Source organism: Apostichopus japonicus, chromosome 20 (assembly GCF_037975245.1).
Source record: "Apostichopus japonicus isolate 1M-3 chromosome 20, ASM3797524v1, whole genome shotgun sequence".
In the NCBI taxonomy this organism is placed as follows: Eukaryota; Metazoa; Echinodermata; class Holothuroidea; order Aspidochirotida; family Stichopodidae; genus Apostichopus; species Apostichopus japonicus.
The window spans coordinates 30,559,965-30,581,705 of record NC_092580.1 but is presented as its reverse complement, the minus strand read 5'-3'; the positions used below and the strand labels follow the sequence as shown (position 1 = coordinate 30,581,705).

At 37.8% G+C, this 21,741-nt stretch overlaps 1 protein-coding gene and 1 long non-coding RNA gene across 2 annotated transcripts; both read right to left on the bottom strand.

The window, feature by feature from the left end:
* Positions 1–2,665: 2,665 nt before the first annotated feature.
* LOC139960877 (uncharacterized) lies at positions 2,666–10,523 on the bottom strand. The gene is made up of 3 exons (XM_071959541.1): positions 8,935–10,523; positions 5,513–8,019; positions 2,666–4,608 (listed from the first exon to the last, which is right to left on the bottom strand). The coding sequence occupies exons 1-3, from the start codon at positions 9,038–9,040 to the stop codon at positions 4,339–4,341; spliced, it is 2,883 nt and encodes a 960-aa protein (XP_071815642.1). The 5' UTR covers positions 9,041–10,523; the 3' UTR covers positions 2,666–4,338.
* Positions 10,524–15,761: 5,238 nt separating this feature from the next.
* LOC139960895 (uncharacterized) lies at positions 15,762–21,689 on the bottom strand. Its single transcript, XR_011790655.1, has 2 exons — positions 16,472–21,689; positions 15,762–16,415 (listed from the first exon to the last, which is right to left on the bottom strand). It is a non-coding gene; the product is annotated as an uncharacterized lncRNA (long non-coding RNA).
* Between the last annotated feature and the right edge of the window lie 52 nt (positions 21,690–21,741).

The following is a 21,741-nucleotide window of genomic DNA, read 5'->3' as shown; positions in this document are numbered from 1 at the left end:
GTTTAGTTAAATGTAGCCCTATACATGAAGAAAGAAAAATCATATGATATTTCAGACACCGAGAAACCTAGACTTTCAATGAGTAGGTATTTCACCTACGCTTCGACAGATTCCTGTAAAATGTACTCATCATTGCACGAATTGTATGCAGATTCACTGAGGCTGTACGCATTTTTCAGATGCTACCATATGTAGTTCAGCCTCCTCTGTACATTTAAGGTAAAATGATGACTTAATGTAACAAAATTAATTTTTATATGTTAAGAAAGCATATTCCGAAGAAGAAAAACGAAATTTCGTCAGTCCATGTTGTATTTGGTAACGGGGTGTTGTTTATTTTCTTCTACCAAGATGTCAGCAGTGATGTTGGAATAAAAGACCACATAGTCATGACGAATATGACGACGGAACAAGATATTCTGCAAATGTAGTTCACTATTGTATTGCGCAACTCACTTCGGTATTCAAGGGCGGCGGAAGCACTTTTAATCTGGGGGGCACCAACGTCGAAGGGCACTTTGCAGAAATTCGATTGGACTGATGCAGCCTGATATTTAGTACCCTTTATAACTCTTATTGTATTATCTTATTTGCGTATACACATCACTCCATCAACGTCACCCCCCCCCCTCAAGTAAACAATGCATACTAGCACTGCAATATCTAATGTGCAAATTGGGAAATTGGAAAATCATTATAAAGTCCAAGTCCCTGCACACGCGATCGGTACATGCATGAAAGCAAATGAAATATGTCAAAATACTGAAAGAAAAATAATTTTCTATGTGTTTTTCAATGGTAAAACTGATATTATTATGATCATTATTATCGTAACGACTTTCCCAATAATTATAACCAATTTGGAAGGGTTATAACACGGCAAATGATTGTATGTTATTGGCATGCGATGTAATAACCAACGCATGCCTATATGGATATGCACATTAACATGTTGAACGCGCGCGTAGCGCGCGAAAAATGTTGGTAATATTTTTCGGGTAAGTCGTTACAGCCCCCCCCCCATTCAGATTGGGCTCCTACGCCTGTGGTAGTAAACATTTAAAACTTCCCGAAATATTTCATTCGACGTGGGTTTCGCTTTGTAAACTCTTTATTTATTTAGAAATTTTTATGTAGAAAAAGGGCACATTTTTAACCTGAGGAAAAGTGGGGGGCACTTGCCCCCTGTGCTCCCCCGGTCCCGCCGCCCTTGTCGGTATTATATGCCTATGTACAATAAAGTATTAGCAAGAATGAGCTTAAACAATGTCAGATCTCAAATCTCACATTCTGAGGATAATTCTAATACCCTTGTTCTGCATTGTGTCGCAAATCTAGAATTAGCAGGAGTAGGCTATATATATATATATATATATATATATATATATATATATATATATATATATATATATATATATATATATATATATATATATATATATATATATATATATATATATATATATATATATATAAATATATATGCTAAAAGCAAACCCCGTACCGAAACATTGACGTACAAAACTCGTCAAACCAGTTCCAAAAGGGTACCATTGGTCACTGAATTCCACCCTGGTCTCCCACCACTGGCTAATATCATTCAGAAGAATTTTCACCTACTTCAAGGCACCGAACGCCTGAAATCAGTTTTCCCAGAATTACCTGTCATCGCTTTTAAAAGACCCAGCAACCTACGGGATATCTTAGTTCGGGCATCCTTTCGGGATGACACCCCATTAGGGGAAAGCAAAACAGAAACTACAGGATCATCGCCCTGTACACAAAATTGCAAAACGTGCTTACTTGTCGATTCGACCGGGGTCTTTCAGAGTAACCAAACCAAACGCACGTTCCAAATTCGGCACAAAATTAACTGCCTATCCAAAAATGTCATTTACCTCATCTACTGCAATATTTGTAACTTACAATACATTGGAGAGTCAAAAAACACTCTTAGAATGAGAATGACACAACATAGATCGGCGATCAAAACAAAAAAAATCTACCAACCTGTTGCAAATCCCTTCAATCTCCAAAATCATTCAATTGAGAATTTGCGTGTTATTGCCATTGACAAGAACGATTCTTGGACAGATAAATCTAGGAAAGCGAAAGAAAATTTCTGGGAACTAAACCTAAAGACCACGACACCATTCGGTTTAAACATCAGAAACGATTTGCCGTCCCAGATAAACCAAAACAATTCCTTTACAATTACGACGGAATCGGATTAAAACAATCCGACAAGGATTAAAATAATCCGAATTTCCAAAACTTCTGCTCAATTCAGCAGAAATCAGTAAGTCGCTTTGCCTTTACAACCACGCCGACATCTTCTCTATAAAACAGTTTCAATTCCTGCTACTCCTTGTCACTTCCGGTGATCATGCACTGAAGAAGAGCTAGTTTTGCTCGAAAGCTCTGCAAAAACCAAACATTGGCTGTTTTACTTCCAATCACTTACCTAATTCAATTATTGTATCTCACTCGAGATCCAGCCTTTCTCTAAATGCAGCATAGTTGTTTAATATATGTTTATATATATATATATATATATATATATATATATATATATATATATATATATATATATATATATATATATATATATATATATATATATATATATATATATATATATGCATATATACATATATATATATATATATATATATATATATATATATATATACATATATATATATATATAGAACATATCTATAATATAGAACCATATGCATATTAAGTCATCTTTAATGATAACTCTTTCCTAACGGTTCCTACTTAGCGCATATATTCGTGTTTTGTTTTTGTTTTTTTATTGAAAACACTCAATTTGCACACACACACTGTTCTCATTGAAACAGTGTTGCCGTAAGTCATCAAATAGGGAACAAAAGTTTCCCAAGGACACCTTTTCTTTGTAAGTGATCTTATCGTAGGGTAAAAATATACAAAATGTACGGTACGTGGTTGGCCTTGACCGTGAATCTTGCTATTCATAGAGTCACCTTGAACTACGACAGAGTATTGTTGTTGTCCTTTTGCTAAGTAATGCTTCCTGCCGATAAACTTGTTGTGTATACATATATAGTATGAGTAAGAATTCCATAGCAACTCCCTGTTCTTACTCATACTATATATGTATACACCAGGGAGAGTTGTTATGTTCCATAACAACTCCCTGGTAAGAATAATATAAACTTGAAGAAGAACTCTATTGATCCTTAACTAAGGAAACTATACTGCTCGCAAGGCAATAAAAACATAAAAGGTTAGGAAGTCAAACTAAAAAGAAAGAAAACATGGAAAAGCAGCGGCAAGAAAACAAATTAATATTATTATAAGTTTTAATAGCCCGAGGAATGAAAAATGAAGGATAGTGGTTTTTAGTAGCAATTACCGACCTGCCTATTGAAAGTGGGAAATATGCACCCTTGATGGCAGGTTTTTTTTCTATACATTATTGGATTTGGTATTACAAAATAATATTATTACTCTTTTCTCTTTTCTCCCATTTTATGAGAAAATTGAAAGAGCAGAAAGTAAGGGCTTCTAACTATTCTAATTTTCAACTATTCTGTTAGTTATGTAGAACATGTACTGGTGTTTTCAACTGTAACAGTCTGTCCAAGGTCACCATTAGCTGTCAGTAAGATGATATCATAAAAATAGTATATTCGTAATAGTCAATTGTATCAGATTATAGGTACCGCACCACAATTAGAGTAGTGTATATACATCCGCTCGAAAGCTTAACCATTGTCAACGTAAAGGGTTAAAGGTACCTTAGGTAAAGCTTGTTTAAGCATGTTATCAGTTACTGTCATCGTTTGTTCTCCCTTCTTATGAAAGAGCATAATTTAAAGTACAGATGGTGTGAAAATAGGGAGGATGGAAGGTGATATAAACCATTTTAGAAATCTTTGGTTAAATCTTGATATTATACTCCGAGCGAGCAGATGGAAGGGTGGGGGTTTAGCATGCTAAACTTGCTCCTCTTCTAGCTCAAAATCTAAATGGTCATGATATTGAAGTTTGCAAGTGCCATGATAGGCCAAGATTTCAGCTTTCATGCGGTGGGTAGAATATACCAGTTGAAAACTTCTGTCTATGCTTAGGCAGATCTTGAAAGTGACGAGTTTAGTGTGTAAGTCAAAGGAACAATTAATTGTGGTGCGAGACCTATATGATGAGCAGGTACAACAAAGCCAATATACAAATACACAAGCCAAACAGATAAACACAAACAACATTTCACACGCAACGAAGTGTAAGGAATGCAACGCAGCCAGTAATTGTCCTTCTCATGTAAATGCAGAGTACATGTGTCAGGTGCTACACTGTTGATGTGGCCGTTAATCCAGATGTCTTTCTTCCTTTTCCAGGTTGATAATACACACCTTGTGAAGATGAAATGTACGAGTCAGAAGACATGCCCAGCCGCTTCCTCCACATCCCCCAAATTTCGGATTTGACAGTGAAGGCAAGAAAAATAAAAAGTCCTTGCAATGACGTGAATATGATAAAGAGATACCATAGCCAAGGTTCATCAAACAACGCAGCAACAAAGCCAGTGACCCAGGTTAACCCTAGGATTATGAATATCTGAAGAAGCAAAAATAGAATCAAAGCATATTTTAATGATATAATAGACTATAAGTTTCAAGTAGGCATCATTGAATTGTTAATATAGAACTATCAACCATAAAGAACCTTCACGCAATCGATTCCTGTTTTCCTAGACGTATGGGATTCCGAAATTCTTTTGGGTAATACGTTTGTTTGTTGTTTGCTTGTGTGTTTGATTGGAAATTTCGATTCTTCACAGTCAGGTAGTTGTAAGGATACTACTTTCATGAATCGCACTTTTTCCTATATAGCAATTATATGTTTAGTGACTCCGTAATGTAAACAAAATTGGAAGGAAGTGTTGCTCAGAATCACAGCCTTTAACGACGTATATAAAGTTGCTGGTTATTAATTACCGACGGAAATGCCAATGACATAAAGTGTAATTTACGTTCATCTATTTTTTTGTAACTCCATACTATCTCTTTAACAATAATTTCAAAATTACGTTCGGAATAACAAGAACAGGTTTCTATATCGGTTTATACATTTGTCAAACTGACAATGTATGAACAAGCTTAAGTTTCAGAAAACTTGAAGCAGATATCAAATCTAGTCAGGAATCTCATGACTTTTCCTGAACTGGGAGGTTTTGAAAGCTTGGTGTATATTCTAGTTAGATTGACCGTGAGTCGTTATCATTGACATCAGTGCATACTAAATTAAAAAAACAAGCGGCATCTCTCACACTGTTCAAACTAATTTACAGGCACTATGAGCCATAAGAACACGGTTTCTTGAAATAATATCCACATAACAGCGTTTTTAATGAATAACTGTGATTGTATCATATACAAACGTATCCTGCTAAGGTTATGGGATGTCATAGCCACATTATAAGAAGAAAAAGAGAGGAAAAAGAGAAGAAAAAACTTCTCACCTTTGAGTAAATCACCAATTCACGTAAGTGGCTTTCCTCCTTGGTCTTTCTGATTCTCTGACTACTTCTCTTTTGAATACAAATGGAGACGGTTATGTGTATGAAGAATATCTTATTTATGACAACACTCACTGCCACCGGAATACCAAAGGCATACAAGTTAATCTTTGGTCCACCAATCCAGCATCCTGAGTTAGAACCGTACAATATTCCGTAAATGCCATCTTCATCCACAGAGTAAAGAATCAGTAATGTCCCACTGATGATACTTGGCATAACAAAACACAGTAGTATGAAAAGACATATAGATTTTTTGGAAGGTTTTACACCTCTTAATGTTTGGTTTCTGAGACTGAAAGTCTGATTCATAAGAAAACCTAATATTGAGCTAGACGAGAAGGCAGTCAGCCAAAAGAAATGTCCAAGACCAGATATTACTGAGCATAAGGTACGATGAAGTGTAGAAATACCGGCGAAGATAAGTAGTAACTGAGCCACTACTAGGCAACCACAAAGGTTCATGATTATAATGTTTGCTAGTCTGGTTCTTAATGTAGGAAATACGGAGTAGCTGATCAATGTTAAAAGCAGTGCAATCACCGAAAGAGAAATACCAACCGTGCTCAGGATACTTTGTGTTTGGGAATATTGAGGCAAAAACCTATAAGTCACAACGGTGCCAGAGGCTTCCAAAAAGTTACACACCTGTATGTCACCAGTTTGTAGTATTGTATACATATCTGGAATAAATTGAATCGATATATTCGCCGCATATACTAAAACACTGGACTCGTTTTCCAAAGGGAGAAAGACGTTTGAATCGAGTGTAATCATCGGGCATGATGATACTTCACTAGAGTTAAATACGCATCTTTGTACTAAAATGTCCTCTGATGAGATGTTACCATGTGTTGATGAAAATTGAAATAAATGTCGAATCTTTATTTGAGATACGTCAGTAGTTTCCGATGAATTTTGGAAAAGAATTCCAGCAGTAATATTACCAGATGTTCTCCACTGGGGTTCACTGTACCACTCCGAATCACAATATAGGGTCGGGTCCTCCACTTTGGATGGACAGTACGCCAAAAACTCCACAATGTTCAAACTCTTGCATGCATCTGAATTTTGCGAAGATGTACTGCCAGCTTTTTCCAAGAGACTTCCAATTATTTCTAAAGAAGTCGTGACAACTTCTAAAACAACCTGTACTTGGCTCGTCATTCTGCACGATGTATTGTAATGTTCCATGTTTGCTTGTAAAAGTAATACCAAATCCGCTGGTAGGCAATTAAAAGTTATTTCCATGTTCTCCAAACAAGAATTGTTGATAAAGTTTACGTTGTCAGCTTTCATATGTATAGAATAGTGATTACATTCTTCTGACGAATTTGTAGTAATATTTGGCAGTTGTACGCATAGTGAACTTCTCAGGACGTAACCACTAGGACATGTTAATAGTTTGCACTTAGCCTCGAGTGGATCAAAAACCTGTCCAACGTTACAAGTCACAGACATTTCTTGGATCCTTTCATTGTTTTTTGTGATTGATATACCACCAGAATTACCACCAAAATTAAAGGTTATAGAAATTGGTACGAGGGGTGGTGGTGGAGGTTGGGGTGTTGGGCATATGATTTCATCGGTTTCAATGTCTATGAAACACGCCACCGCGAAAATGGGCGGATTTACATTGAAGGAAACTCTTTCATCATATCTTAGACAGATCTCTAAAACCTCATAGTTGATATATTTATGAGAAGAATAGTAACATTCAACACAGAAGGTATTTTTGAAGTACCCTCCAATCGAAATGGGAGCTGCTATGGTCGAACATTTGTGTCTGATATCCTCGCTAGTTGTGTTGTCGTCACATGTATCGATTACGTCATCGGTAATTTCAAAACAAGGTATTAAAGATAACACGTAAAATGGATGATCTGAAGGTGGAAGGAAGGACAAGCTTTGACAGTTTTCTCTCAGTAGAAAGATTTGATCTTTAGCGGTCAGGTTCGTAGCTATTTCAAAAATATCACTGTCTTCACAATCTTGAGCCTCGAATGACCAAAGTGAAATGTCGGATAAATCCTCTCCATGACAGAGAGCACAGTAAAAATTTCTGTAGGTTAGTCCTTTCCTTGATAAAACTGGAATACTAGATAAATTATCTTCCAATCTACCCACGGTGATATCTGTGTCGTCGCCTGTGACGTCACATTCGTTAAGCCCCGTCCATGTATCTGGACATTTAGACACCATCCAGTATTTTTGCTGTGATATAACATCCGTAGCACACTGAAAGTAATCTCTCATATCGGGAAGAACTTCAGACAAAAATATTTCGGTGTCGGTATCTTTGGAACAGCGATTACTTTTTTCGATAGTATTGTAACAACAATCTTGGAATAATTCACAAGCTGGGTGACAAGAACATGTGACCGATGTCAGAGAACCACATGAAGAACTACATTCATAATCTCTAGTGCAGTACCCAGCCCGTACAGTTTCTGTAACGTGAATGGAAAAGAAAGAATAACTATAAATCCTCACTTCTAAGAGAATACTTACGTTGACAATAATGCAAATGTCAAGTAGTAATTTCCTCCGATTGCCAGATTGCATAGCTAATATTAAACATGTTCAACTGAAATCAGTGTTTGCTGGCAATGAGATATGCAAATCCGTGAATTACCTTCTTGTTTTAAGTTTTCTGACATATCCATAATTTGTTTTGGTACAACAACTGATGGCGATGTATACTGATGTTTGACATATGACAGGAAACTGATTGTTTTCACAGGAGAAGAAATTTCTAAATCTTTCTTATGTTGTTTTACCCCGTAATTCATTTCTTATTCCATTCCGATATTTTATTCGTAGTAATGTTGACTTTATTTCTGACATATTGTGTTAACAGTGTTAGCATATTTGTTTATTAATACTAATAGTTGCATTTCCATTGTCAAACGCACTGCACTCTTTAGACTATATCAACCCATAGGCCTAAGTAGATCTAATACGTACTTGGAACTGTTTTGAAATGACAGGATTTACGTGGTACGACCTTACATATGGTTAACTTCGCGGTTCCTTGTTACAATATTAAATGAATGGATCTACCACAGTCATAATCCCCACCCACCCCCCCCCCTTCTCCTCTTCCCCCATGCCACGCCTTCGTAACCAAATCGAGCCCGTATGTTGGAAGATCTAAGAATAATATGAGAGTGAACATAACGAAATTTAATTACAATATTATCATTTAAGGAAGCAGTTCGGAAGTGGACTTCACCCTCAGTCATTTAAGCATCCCTGCCCCCCCCCCCACTAAACCAACCAGGGGAAGAACATCGTCAACTACGTTTACTCTGCTCACAAAACACCGCAGACCCCATTAGCCACATAGCGAACTACGTACTTACGTACTGGAGGTGGTTCCGTTTCTGGTTCCGACTGTCCTAGTACCACGATAACGTTAATACTCCAAAGCACTGTGAAGACACTTTTCAGATTTGTATATAAAGCCATAGTTTGTTGTATATCCTTTTCTTTCCAACGAGAAATCCAATAGCAGAAAAAATACTGAAGCAGATTGTCGTAACTAACAATCGAAGTATACAAGGTTATATATGTATATTGTTGGGAATAAAGAACATCGGTTCGGATGCACAATAGAGTTCGGTTTGTTGTTATCAGATATCTTTACGGAAATGCAGGACAACTGAAGCACGATACTGGTATCACCTGTAGCTATAACCAAGTTGAAACCGGAGTAGGTTGTTCACACTATTGAACGATCGTGTTTTTATTACATAACTATATACGCACGCATGCGTATATCTTAAACGATACCACCAGTCTCATATATGAGTTTCCGTAATACTGGCTGAGTGATTACTGAAACACTTAGGTCACAAAACTTTTGTAATGATATGTTTCGACGTCATTTGCAACGTATTGCATAGATAATATTATTTTCTGTTATGATCGTCGGTGTGACAATGTAGAATCTCGCTCCTGGGTATTTTAAAGCAGCATTTTGCGTTGGGTCGCTTTTTTCCACCTTTTTAAACTGTGCATCGATTTTTTTACATGTATCAATCATAAAACAGCAAACTAAGATACCATCCAAGTTTCATCCTGCCAAGAGCGTTAATTAGCGAGTAATTAACGATTTATATCGATAACGAGTAAAATTGTCCTCGACAAAGTTTTCATATCTCCAAATCCACTAGTTTGAATTCCACCAATCAGTGAATAGTATGTTTATTCATGAGCATTTTGCGTTTGGTCGCCGTTTTCTACTTTTTTGACATGTCCATCGAGTTTTTTACATACATCAAATCACAAAACAGCAAATTAAGATATTAGCCAAGTTTTTCCCTGCCAAAAACGTTAATTAGCGAGTATTCCACATACAAAATTAAATCGCATTCCGTTCCCAAACCCACTAGTTTGAATTCAACCAATCAGAGATGCAGGTTTAGTTATGAGCCGTTGCTAAAAATAGATTCAAGACTTTGCGTTGGTACAACTCCCTGGTACAACTGCCATATAGACTGTACACAAATCAAGCGTGGTGTTATATTACGTATCTGTCAATGACGTTCGTAGTGTTTAAATATTCATATTATGGGCGAGGTTTATTGGGTTCCCAACGGAAAATATCTTGGAGAACAACACAGTTGAAAGTTGCAATTTTTTCGACTTTTATGCCACCATTTGAAGTAAAATATAAATAGATAAGCTAGTTATGTATGTCGTTATGGCATAGTGGAGTCAGTGAGGTTGAGAAATACCATAGTCGAGGACGCAAAATGCTGCTTTAACCCCGTTGTAAGTAATGCGCAGTCCTGGCGTATCCTATGATAGTTTTGATGGTTTACATTCCTAATATGTAAGTTTACGGATGGATTCAAACTGCAAACATGACGCAGTCTACGATAGTTGAAATTATACGACAGTTGAGATACCTCTCTCGCCAACCCCCCTCCCCCTCATCAGATAAATTACTCATAGCATGATCCTTCACTTCAAACTGGGTTCGTTTAAAACACCGAAGGGGAGATTATATACGTACATAGACTAGTGGCATGCACAAGTGGGGGAAGGGGACATGGTTCAGTCGGGGAATTGTCGGGGTAAAGTGTCTTAACCCCCACCATTATTCAACCTCACACAAAAATTCAAGAGTTTTTATCAGCAGATTTTAGCAGTATTAGCAATCTTGCGTTTAGGGCTGTTCCGGGTCATTAAAACTGTCCGCGAGAAAATTAAATAGATAATTTCAAATGGTGCATTCTGGGGCATGTTAAGACTATATATATATATATATATATATATATATATATATATATATATATATATATATATATATGTAACAAGTTTGACTATAATCCCACTTATGGGACCAAATGACCTCAAACATATTTGGACCACAAATTCAGGCCCAAAGAATGTGTCCCAAAATGTATTCGAGGTGGAAATAAATATTGGGCCCATCCTACGCAAAAAGGGTCCCGGATTGTTTTGCCAGCCCAGATGGTCACATCCAATTGAAACCTCTGTGTTCCAGCTACTAACCAACAGCTGTATACTAAGTTTGGCTACAATCGTACTGAAGGTTGCGGAGTTATTGCAATGTAAAGCTTTTCTATATCTGACCCCTTAAACTCATTAATATTCACAAGATCAGCACCAAAAACGATCGGGCACACCTTAATACATCTACATAGCAAGTATGACCAACATCCATCATGCATTGTTGTGCATTGTTGTGTTATTGCGGATCCAAACAAGCGTCACAGACTCACACACACACCCATACCCGCAACCCACACGTACACGCCAACATGGCTGCATAGGTTCCATTGCTCCCAGCAAGGAACCAAAAATCCTATCATTTTCCCAATAATGTACAATCATACGTTAGGCCCTTTACTAGATACAAAGGGCACAAAGTCATAGACGTACGAGGCGGGGGACAGTGGAAAGACTGCCCCCTCCAATTTCAGGGACTCAAAATTCGGGCAAAAGTTGTTGCAATATTCGGGCATCCTCCGGACAAAATATGAAACTCAATTTAAAGATTAAAAAATATATATATCGCGAAGGTTTTAATGCACGGCCGATTGCCCGAAGTTTCTTCGATTCTTGCCCGAACTTTCCCGATCCTTGCTCAGATCGTTTCCAATTCTTGTCTGAATCGTTCCCGATACTTGCCCGAATCATTCCCGATATTTGCTCGAATCGTTCCTGATAATTACTCGAATCGTTCTCAAAAAGGAAGTATCCGCCCTGGTGCTATTCTATTCTATTTTCAATAAAATTTCAATGAAATCATACTCGCAACCAGCATCAGCATGTTTCATGCGGCTCGTCTTGTGAGTTTTGACATTTCGGACAAGGATTCGGGCAAAATTCGGGCACAAAACGTTAAGCCCTGAACCCCCCCCCCCCTTAAATAAATTGGGTCTTTCACGTATGCATATGGACAAAGCCCAGTCGACTTTACTGTTCAGCATGCTCAATTTTATTACACAGCAATGCATGGAGGCGGCTTTACATAAATATTTGGGCCCCTTGGGAGAAGGTACCCCGAGTTGGAGGGGCACCAACAATTTATGGGTTGAGGGGGGGGGGCACCAATACCCATGTGCTGTTACTTGTGAAGTTTTTGTTCACATGATAGTAGGACAAATTAAGTGGTGTGGTGGGAGAGCACTTGTCTGAAAATGGAGGAGCATGCCCCCTGGACCTCGGCCTGGTTACCGGACTGCTGGGGAGGGGTTAATATTCAAATGAAGCCATACGGCCACCTTAGATAACTGCTCATTGAATGATAATACTGACATACACTGCAAAGCCATGTTAATGTAAAACATTTTATTGAACATTTTTATGGCAATTTAAGTCTATACAATAGCTGGAGCTCGTGAAAGATCTTCGAAAAATTGCTGCATTGAAGGTACCTCTTAGAAAAAAACAACTAAGATGCCGTTATTACTGTGTATAAATTGATGATGCAAGTAATTGGAAGATAGGTCTTGGATTGAACTTCTCAAAATATATTTCTCTGTACTTTCTGACTATTTTCTATGGACGTATTAGATTATCTAAGTGGACACAGGTATACACCTTGCTTGCAAAACAAAGATGGAAGAAGACATAGAGAGCCTCTCTTAAATTTCCAACTTTCCCCTACACCCTCCCTCTACCCCACCTCCCAATGCAATGGTTATAGGTTTTCAATGAAGTATGTCGTTTAATAATGATTGACACCCTGTTTCTAAGTTTTTACAATTCTCAAATGTCTTCATTGATATACGGTGACTCACATTTGCATACTTTAAGTTGTCATAAAATATTAAAATTCATCACTTCATAACCTCAGAAAGGATGTATATACATTTACCACAAACATTTAATCTTCATCGTCATTTGCTTGGAAAGCACAAAAAGGACTCCGTCGTGTTTCACCTTCAGCAGCTTAATTAGAAGTTTCAAATCAGTTAAGCCTATATAGGCCTACTTGAAAAAACATCTGTCATCGCAGTCGCAACAAAATGTGTTATCACCATTACCTGAGTTGAATTCTACATTACTCTCATAGCAATTGGATATAGCCTATGCCTATTTATTACTGCTAGCTTTAATATGCACCCTTAATGGCAGGTTGTTTCTATACATGATTGGATTTGGTACTACAGATACTATCATTCTACTTCTATTTTCACTTTCTCTCTTGGTTCATGTACAAATTTAACGCGCAGAAAACAAGGCTTCTCATTTTCAGAACTTTTAGAATTCATTGGAGACATTCCAACTGATCAAATATTGTGGTATACACATTATTGGTACAACTTGAAACTTACATAAAACAATATCTTAGCCAAAATATAGCCTATACCTATTTATTACTGCTAGTTTTAATACAACGATAACTTAATAGTTATACTAGTAGTGAGTAAGACACACAACTAGATATTTGCCCATTGAAAGTGGAAATATGCAACCTTGATGGCAGTTTGTTTCTATACATGATTGGATTTGTTACTGGAAATAATATCAATCTTCTTTCTTCACTTTCTCCCTTTTCTTATTTACAAATTTAAAGAGCAGAAAACATGGCCTCTAACCCTTCTAATTTCAGCTATTCTCTTAGTTAGGTAAAACAATATAATGATGTTTTGAACTGACACAGTATGTCCAATTAGATCATATTTCGCAAGCTTATCAGCTGACTGTAAGATGATATCATTAAAATGGCATTTTCGTAACAAACAATCTCATCTGATATCATGATGAGCAGGTCTCACCTAGCCAATATATATGTGTATATATATATGTGTGTACATATATGTGTTTATATATATATGTGTGTATATATATGTGTGTATATATATGTGTATATTTATATATATATATATATATATATATATATATATATATATAGATACAGGTGACAAACGCCTACAGTGGAATTACGACCTTCCTTACCGGTTTCGAACCTCTGGACATACAATCAGCGTCCATAGCCTAGTGGTTAGGGTGTCCGCGTACAGAGCGGGAGGCCCGTGGTTCGAATCCCGGTGGAGGCTGAAAGTTTTTTCACTGTTCTTGATTTTCCAACTCATTACGATTTTCATTTATATATATTCATTTGCCTTTGTCGTTTACCTCCATTGCATTTACATAAAGTCTGTTCAAAGTATCTCTTTCGAGATCCGGCTTTAGGAATCACAAATGATTTTCGAGTTGGTTAGCATCATGAATTTGATCTCTAGAGTAAGGCAAAATATGTCACCAAAAACAGAACTAGTATTGTTCGATACAGGTGACAAACGCCTACAGTGGAATTACGACCTTCCTTACCGGTTTCGAACCTCTGGACATACAATCAGCGTCCATAGCCTAGTGGTTAGGGTGTCCGCGTACAGAGCGGGAGGCCCGTGGTTCGAATCCCGGTGGAGGCTGAAAGTTTTTTCACTGTTCTTGATTTTCCAACTCATTACGATTTTCATTTATATATATTCATTTGCCTTTGTCGTTTACCTCCATTGCATTTACATAAAGTCTGTTCAAAGTATCTCTTTCGAGATCCGGCTTTAGGAATCACAAATGATTTTCGAGTTGGTTAGCATCATGAATTTGATCTCTAGAGTAAGGCAAAATATGTCACCAAAAACAGAACTAGTATTGTTCGATACAGGTGACAAACGCCTACAGTGGAATTACGACCTTCCTTACCGGTTTCGAACCTCTGGACATACAATCAGCGTCCATAGCCTAGTGGTTAGGGTGTCCGCGTACAGAGCGGGAGGCCCGTGGTTCGAATCCCGGTGGAGGCTGAAAGTTTTTTCACTGTTCTTGATTTTCCAACTCATTACGATTTTCATTTATATATATATATATATATATATATATATATATATATATAATATAACGAAAATCCACGTTTACTCCAAAAGAAAATATTATTAGAGAAAACCAGAGAAATAAGATATGACTCATAATTGACAAATAAGGAGTAAGTTTTAGAAAATATATTGGAATTTTCGGTCCCCCTGGGACCTTCGTCAGCAATACTTGGCAGTCGAATGAGAAGTACAAAATGTGACACAATGAAAGTATGTCGCTAGATAAGTGTAAGTTGCAATGATGGAATTAAAACCAAATAAACCATGACTTTACAGGAAGCGGATTAAGGAGCAAAGAACGGATTACATATGCTTGTAGAACTGGTAGTTGTTAAGGGGTCCCAAGTCTTTGTTGAGGCCGGTGATGTGAGACTTATTACGAAAGATCCAATCGATTTCTTTACGTTTACGTTCAGTAGTTGATTTGAAGTTCGAGGCAATTAAAATACATTTTAGGTTTTTTAGAGAATGACCATGAAGATTGAAATGTTCGGACACTGGGAATCCTGCAAAATTATCACGAATAGATTTTTTGTGATTATTAAAACGTAAGCGGAATCGGGAGCCTGTTTCACCTACATAATTGCCCTCTTTGCAAAGTACACAATAGAAAATGTAAATAACATTAATAGAATCACAAGAGAGGGAAGGGGGTCTAAGACTAAAGTCAACATTGGGAATCTTGACCACGGTGCCTGGGGTAATATGGGGGCATATTTGGCATCTAGGTTTACCGCAAGGAAAATCACTTTAGGTGATGATCTTGGTCCCATTTTACGTTTCATATTAAGTAATAATTATTTCTCTTTTAACGGGAAATATTATCTACAAATCAATGGTACCGCTATGGGCACTAAGATGGCACCTTGTTACGCCAACATATTTATGCACGAATTAGAACAGGAAATGCTATCCACTTCTCCTCTTAAGCCATCACATTATTATAGATATATTGACGATATATTTTTTGTCTGGCCACATGGTGAAGAATCTCTTAAGTCTTTCTTTGATCATGTTAATTCTTTTCATGACAGCATTAAATTTTCTGTCGAAGTTTCCAAACATCAAATTTCATTCCTAGATGTTCTGGTCAAGTTGGATGGCAATTCCTTAACCACTTCGGTCTATTATAAGCCCACTGATATTCATATGTATTTACACTTTAATAGTTTTCACCCACATAATCTCAAGAGTTCTATTGTTTACAGCCAATGCCTTAGACTTAAACGCATTTGCTCCAACCCATGTGATTTTAAACACCAGGTATCCATATTAACTGGTTATTTCTTGAACGTCGGATACCCCCTTCACTTAATTAGACAGGGTATTTCCAAGGGCCGACAAGTTGAGCCGTGAGGACTTATTAAAATACAAGTCTAAAAGTCCCAACACACGCATTCCGTTCGTTACCAGTTACAACCCCCTCATCAAATCTTTCATTCGCTCCATCAAACAGGAATTTGCTGTATTTCAAGACGATCAGTCTGTAGGAGAATCGTTTAAGGTACCCCCCATGCTAGCATTTCGTCAACCCCCCAACCTTAAATTTCTTCTCACTTCCTCCAGACTCCCCCGCTCAGTTTCCACCTCCGCAGGCAATTTTCCTTGCGGTAAACCTAGATGCCAAATATGCCCCATATGCCAAATATTACCCCAGGCACCGTGGTCAAGATTCCCAATGTTGACTTTAGTCTTAGACCCCCTTCCCTCTCTTGTGATTCTATTAATGTTATTTACATTTTCTATTGTGTACTTTGCAAAGAGGGCAATTATGTAGGTGAAACAGGCTCCCGATTCCGCTTACGTTTTAATAATCACAAAAAATCTATTCGTGATAATTTTGCAGGATTCCCAGTGTCCGAACATTTCAATCTTCATGGTCATTCTCTAAAAAACCTAAAATGTATTTTAATTGCCTCGAACTTCAAATCAACTACTGAACGTAAACGTAAAGAAATCGATTGGATCTTTCGTATTAAGTCTCACATCACCGGCCTCAACAAAGACTTGGGACCCCTTAACAACTACCAGTTCTACAAGCATATGTAATCCGTTCTTTGCTCCTTAATTCGCTTCCTGTATAGTCATGGTTTATTTGGTTTTAATTCCATCATTGCAACTTACACTTATCTAGCGTCATACTTTCATTGTGTCACATTTTGTACTTCTCATTCGACTGCCAAGTATTGCTGACGAAGGTCCCAGGGGGACCGAAAATTCCAATATATTTTCTAAAACTTACTCCTTATTTGTCAATTATGAGTCATATCTTATTTCTCTGGTTTTCTCTAATAATATATATATATATATATATATATATATATATATATATATATATATATATATATATAAACTGTTGAACAACTATGCTGCATTTAGAGAAAGGCTGGATCTCGAGTGAGATACAATAATTAAATTAGGTAAGTGATTGGAAGTAAAACAGCCGATGTTTGGTTTTTGCAGAGCTTTCGAGCAAAACTAGCTCTTCTTCAGTGCATGATCATGGAAAGTGACAAGGAGTAGCAGGAATTGAAACTATTTTATAGAGAAGATTGTCGGCATGGTTGTCAAAGCGACTTACTGATTTCTGCTGAATTGAGCAGAAGTTTTAGAAATTCGGATTATTTTAATCCGATTCCGTCGTAATTGCAAAGGAATTGTTTTGGTTTATCTGGGACGGCAAATCGTTTCTGATGTTTAAACGGAATGGTGCCGTGGTCTTTAGGTTAAGTTCCCAGATTTTTTTTTTGTGTAGGGTCACAGTGGTGTCCAGGAAGTGAACGCCATGTCCAGAAACGGTAGGGCCGAAACAAGAGGTTGGATGAGAAGATCCACGAATTTGGATTTTTTTCAGTCGCTGTACCATTACCCGATATTATGGGCGTCCCGGGATTGCCTTCTTTGTGAATTTTAGGCTACCAGGTTTTGGGTCGTTTTCAAGGAGGTTTTGGCATAACTTGCGGTCAATGGAACCGTTAGAGACTGTGATTTCTTGAGTAGGATCAGAATCCAGGAGTATGTAGTGTTGAGGGTTGCCGAGTAGTCAGTTGGCTTCCTCTCTGTAGAATTGTTTGCCCATAGCGACAATTGCAGAACCCTTGTCGGCTGGCTTGATGACAATGTCATCGCGCTTCCGGAGTTCATGGATAGCCTGTCTCTCAGTTTTGTTGAGATTGTCACGAAAGTCTGGGGCAGAGGTCTGTGTTTTTACATCCTCTTCAATTGCCGAAATAAATGATTCAAGAGGTGCACAATGGGCCTTGGGCGGATTTCACGAGCTTTTTGGCTGAAAATTGGAATGCAAGTCGTTGGTTTGTTGCGTGGTGTTATTGCCATTTTCGTCGGCAAAAAATTCACGGAGACGTAAGCGTCGATAGAATATATTTAGGTCAAGAGAAAGTTTCTGAGCGTTAACTTGCCGTGGTTTAGGGAAAAAATTTAGACCTTTGGAGAGTAAGTTTGTTTCTCCTACCGAGAGTTGGCACTCAATGGTAACAACTGCACTTTTGGTGGTGTTGCATCAGGTCTGTATCTCTTTGCGACGGAATGTGCGAGACCTGGTTCTTTTTGAGGTTTCAAGTTGGGTTTAACCAGAAGACTTAACTACCTCTCTTTGGGTGACATTATCCCTCTTCAATTTGTGAAATTGTCTTGAAGCTAGGGTATGTGAGAGGTTCAAGCATATGTTGGAGATGGCGTCAAGCTTTCTTTCGAACTCGTTCTGAGGGAGTTCTTTTTGCAGTTTTCTGGTTTTGGAATCAATTTGCTGGCTAAGTTCGTGAATGGTTTTGCGACAAATACTTATTTGCACAGCCATTAATTCAAGCGAAGCATTCTTAAGGATTCCTCTCCAATTGGCAAAGCTGTCGCTATCAGAAAGTGGTAAACCAGCACGGACCTTGATTTTAAGTCCTTTTGGTACCGTTTTGTGTTTACGGTATAGTCTGTAGTTGGAAAGGTGATGCCGATACCTAACCCGCTTTTCGGAAAGGCGTCGAAGCGTTTTCAAAGTTTCAAAGGTGCTCTCCGTTTTGTTGGATCAATTAGATACAAACAGTGAAAGATATAGATAGAAATAACGGGAAAACGGTTGAACAGCTATGCTGCATTTAGGGAAAGGCTGGATCTCGAGTGAGATACAATAATTAAACTAGGTAAATGATTGGAAGTAAAACAGCCAATGTTTGGTTTTTGCAGAGCTTTCGAGCAAAGCTCTGCAATAGCTCAGCGTAGTTGTTTAACAGTTTTTCCGTTATTCCTATACATAGGCGTAGGAGGCGGGGGGGCTGGGGGGCTGCAGCCCCCCAACCAAACTTTGTTGTGAAAATTCGGGCAGTATGCTAAGAATTTTTCGGGCACCTACTGGAAAAAGAATAATTTGCAGTGTGTTTTTCATTTTTTGGGGGGTGAAAATTCGGCAATATGCTGAGAATTTTTCGGGCATCTACTGAAAGAATAATAATTTGCAATGTGTTTTCAATTTTTGGGTGAAAATTCGAGCAATATGCTGAGAATTTTTCGAGCACCAACTGAAAGAATAATAATTTGCAAAGTGTTTTTCAATTTTTTTGGTGAAAATTCGGGCAATATGCTGAGAATTTTTTCGGGCACCTACTGAAAGAATAATAATTTGCAGTGTGTTTTTCAATTTTTTTTTTTTTTTTGGGGGGGGGGGGAATTTGGGCAATATGCTGAGAATTTTTCGGGCACCTACCAGTGGCGGAGCATCCATACAGTCAGAGAGGGCGGATGCCCCCCTGACGGACTCAAATGGACTGCTGGCGCCCTTATCAGCTTTTTACCACTTTTTACTTATTCGCGATTATTGACTTTTTTATTGCGCTCTCAAATACCTATTGATATTTGTCACATTTTGTTGGTGCACTTTTCTGACAAATGGCAATGACACCTATTTAGTCTTCGTTTATCTGCAAATTAGCAAGGCCCGGAAGCGAATTTTTTTTTCCCAAACAGGTTTGCAATTACGGAGTTTTCAGCCAATCAGATTGCTCGTGACGTCAGCATCAATAATGACCATCGCTTGGAAGTTCGAAGGCATACACTGAGTTACACACTGACACTTAATAAAGTCGTGTTACGCGGTTTCCCTGCAAACGCCCTAACTTTACTTTTAATGCTTGGATAACATGTTGACCTTACTTATGATACATACGCTACATTCTATCGGGTTCGTGTTTACGTCATCCAAGATTCGTCAGCCGTTCTATTGAAATCAGAATTCGTTTCGTGGAATGGGTAGGCCTACACCAAAATCAGCTTCACGACGCGAGTAGTCTTGAATGAATATACGCAAAACAGTATAGTGTACAGTATGATATATTTCCGTCACTGCACTGTGTAGCATGGTGGGCTCATAATTGACGCACTTAAAGATTTGATCAACGATGACTATCAAGGAAAAATCCAAATCACTCAACTGTATGTGTTTTTCATATGTGTAGTTCCTCAGAAATGTTATGATCTCAAAATATTTAAGATTCTGTGCTTATGCACCATACAATTGAGCAGAATTTGACCACAAAATGTTTGCCGTGTCAAGTTCTTTCATACCCCTAAATTGACACACTCGTCGATAAGCTAACTGTAGTGTAGGCCTCAGTATACATCCATTGACTTTAGATGCTGTTTGCTATGCTCTGAGCCTCTTAGCTCAGACAGGTCAGGTCCCAGAGAGTAGTGTTATCATATTGAGGTAATGTTGGTTATTTTTAGGGTGTAAGATTTCCAAATGCCCAAAAAGCATGCAAAACTAGTGGGAGGGTGTTAAAAGCTTACAAAGTACCACAATTTGGTCAGTAAATAGCTGAAATGGATTCAAACTCATGAAATATGTAATTCTGCTTGACTGCAAAACGTTTAAGTGGCCTGCTGTATCGTTGCTAGTAATAATTAAAGGTGCGTCAATTACGGGGGTGCGTCAATTATGAAGCCTTTACTATACACAGTTTTAATACATATAGGCCTACAGCGCATGTGTTATGTAACCCTTTACGAAACTTTCACTGTGCGATGTTATCGATTAATGCCTTCACAGAAATCTTCGATCAAAGTAGATCATACTATACTAGTGTGCTCAATATGTCTTAACCAATTCCAAACACATCTACATATATTTACGAAAAGCTGCGGGTAATTTTGAACGGGTATATCTTCGTTGCAACGAATGGATGCAGACATTTTGATAACCTCGAAGTGAAGGTTTCCATTGTTATGACGTAACTTTTCCGACCAATCATGAGCGACTATTTACACACAATTGCAAACCTGTTTGGGAAAAAAAAATTCGCGGCCCGGAAAGGGTCATTTCCGGCGATCTAGGGAGTATCTTTACTCAAAAAATTTCTGTACGCTCCGCGCCAACCTGTGGTGGCGCTCCGCTTAGATAGTGTCGAAAGCGCCCCTACAGACCATTCTCCCCCCCCCTGACCACTACCCCTAGCTCCGCCACTGGCACCTAGTGAAAGAAGAAGAATTTTCAATGGTTAAACTTATATTATTATTATAATTATCATTATTGTTGTAACGACTTCCCCAATAATTATAACCAATATGGAAGGGTGATAAGACGGAAAATGATTTTATGTTATTGGCATGTGATGTAATAACCGATGAATGCCTATATGATATGCACATTAACATGTGGAATGCCCACTCTGCGCGCGAAAAATTTTGGTTATATTTTTCGGGCAAGTCGTTACAGCCCCCCCCCCCCAAATCAAATGAGGCTCCTACGCCTATGTTCCTATATATATATATATATATATATATATATATATATATATATATATA

Coding starts and splice junctions, on each gene's coding strand:
- LOC139960877 (XM_071959541.1), bottom strand. CDS start 9,040: ATGGCTTTATATACAAATCTGAAAAGTGTCTTCACAGTGCTTTGGAGT. Junction 8,020..8,934: donor AACGGAACCACCTCCAGTAC/GTAAGTACGTAG, acceptor TTCACGTTACAG/AAACTGTACGGGCTGGGTAC. Junction 4,609..5,512: donor AATTGGTGATTTACTCAAAG/GTGAGAAGTTTT, acceptor TTGCTTCTTCAG/ATATTCATAATCCTAGGGTT.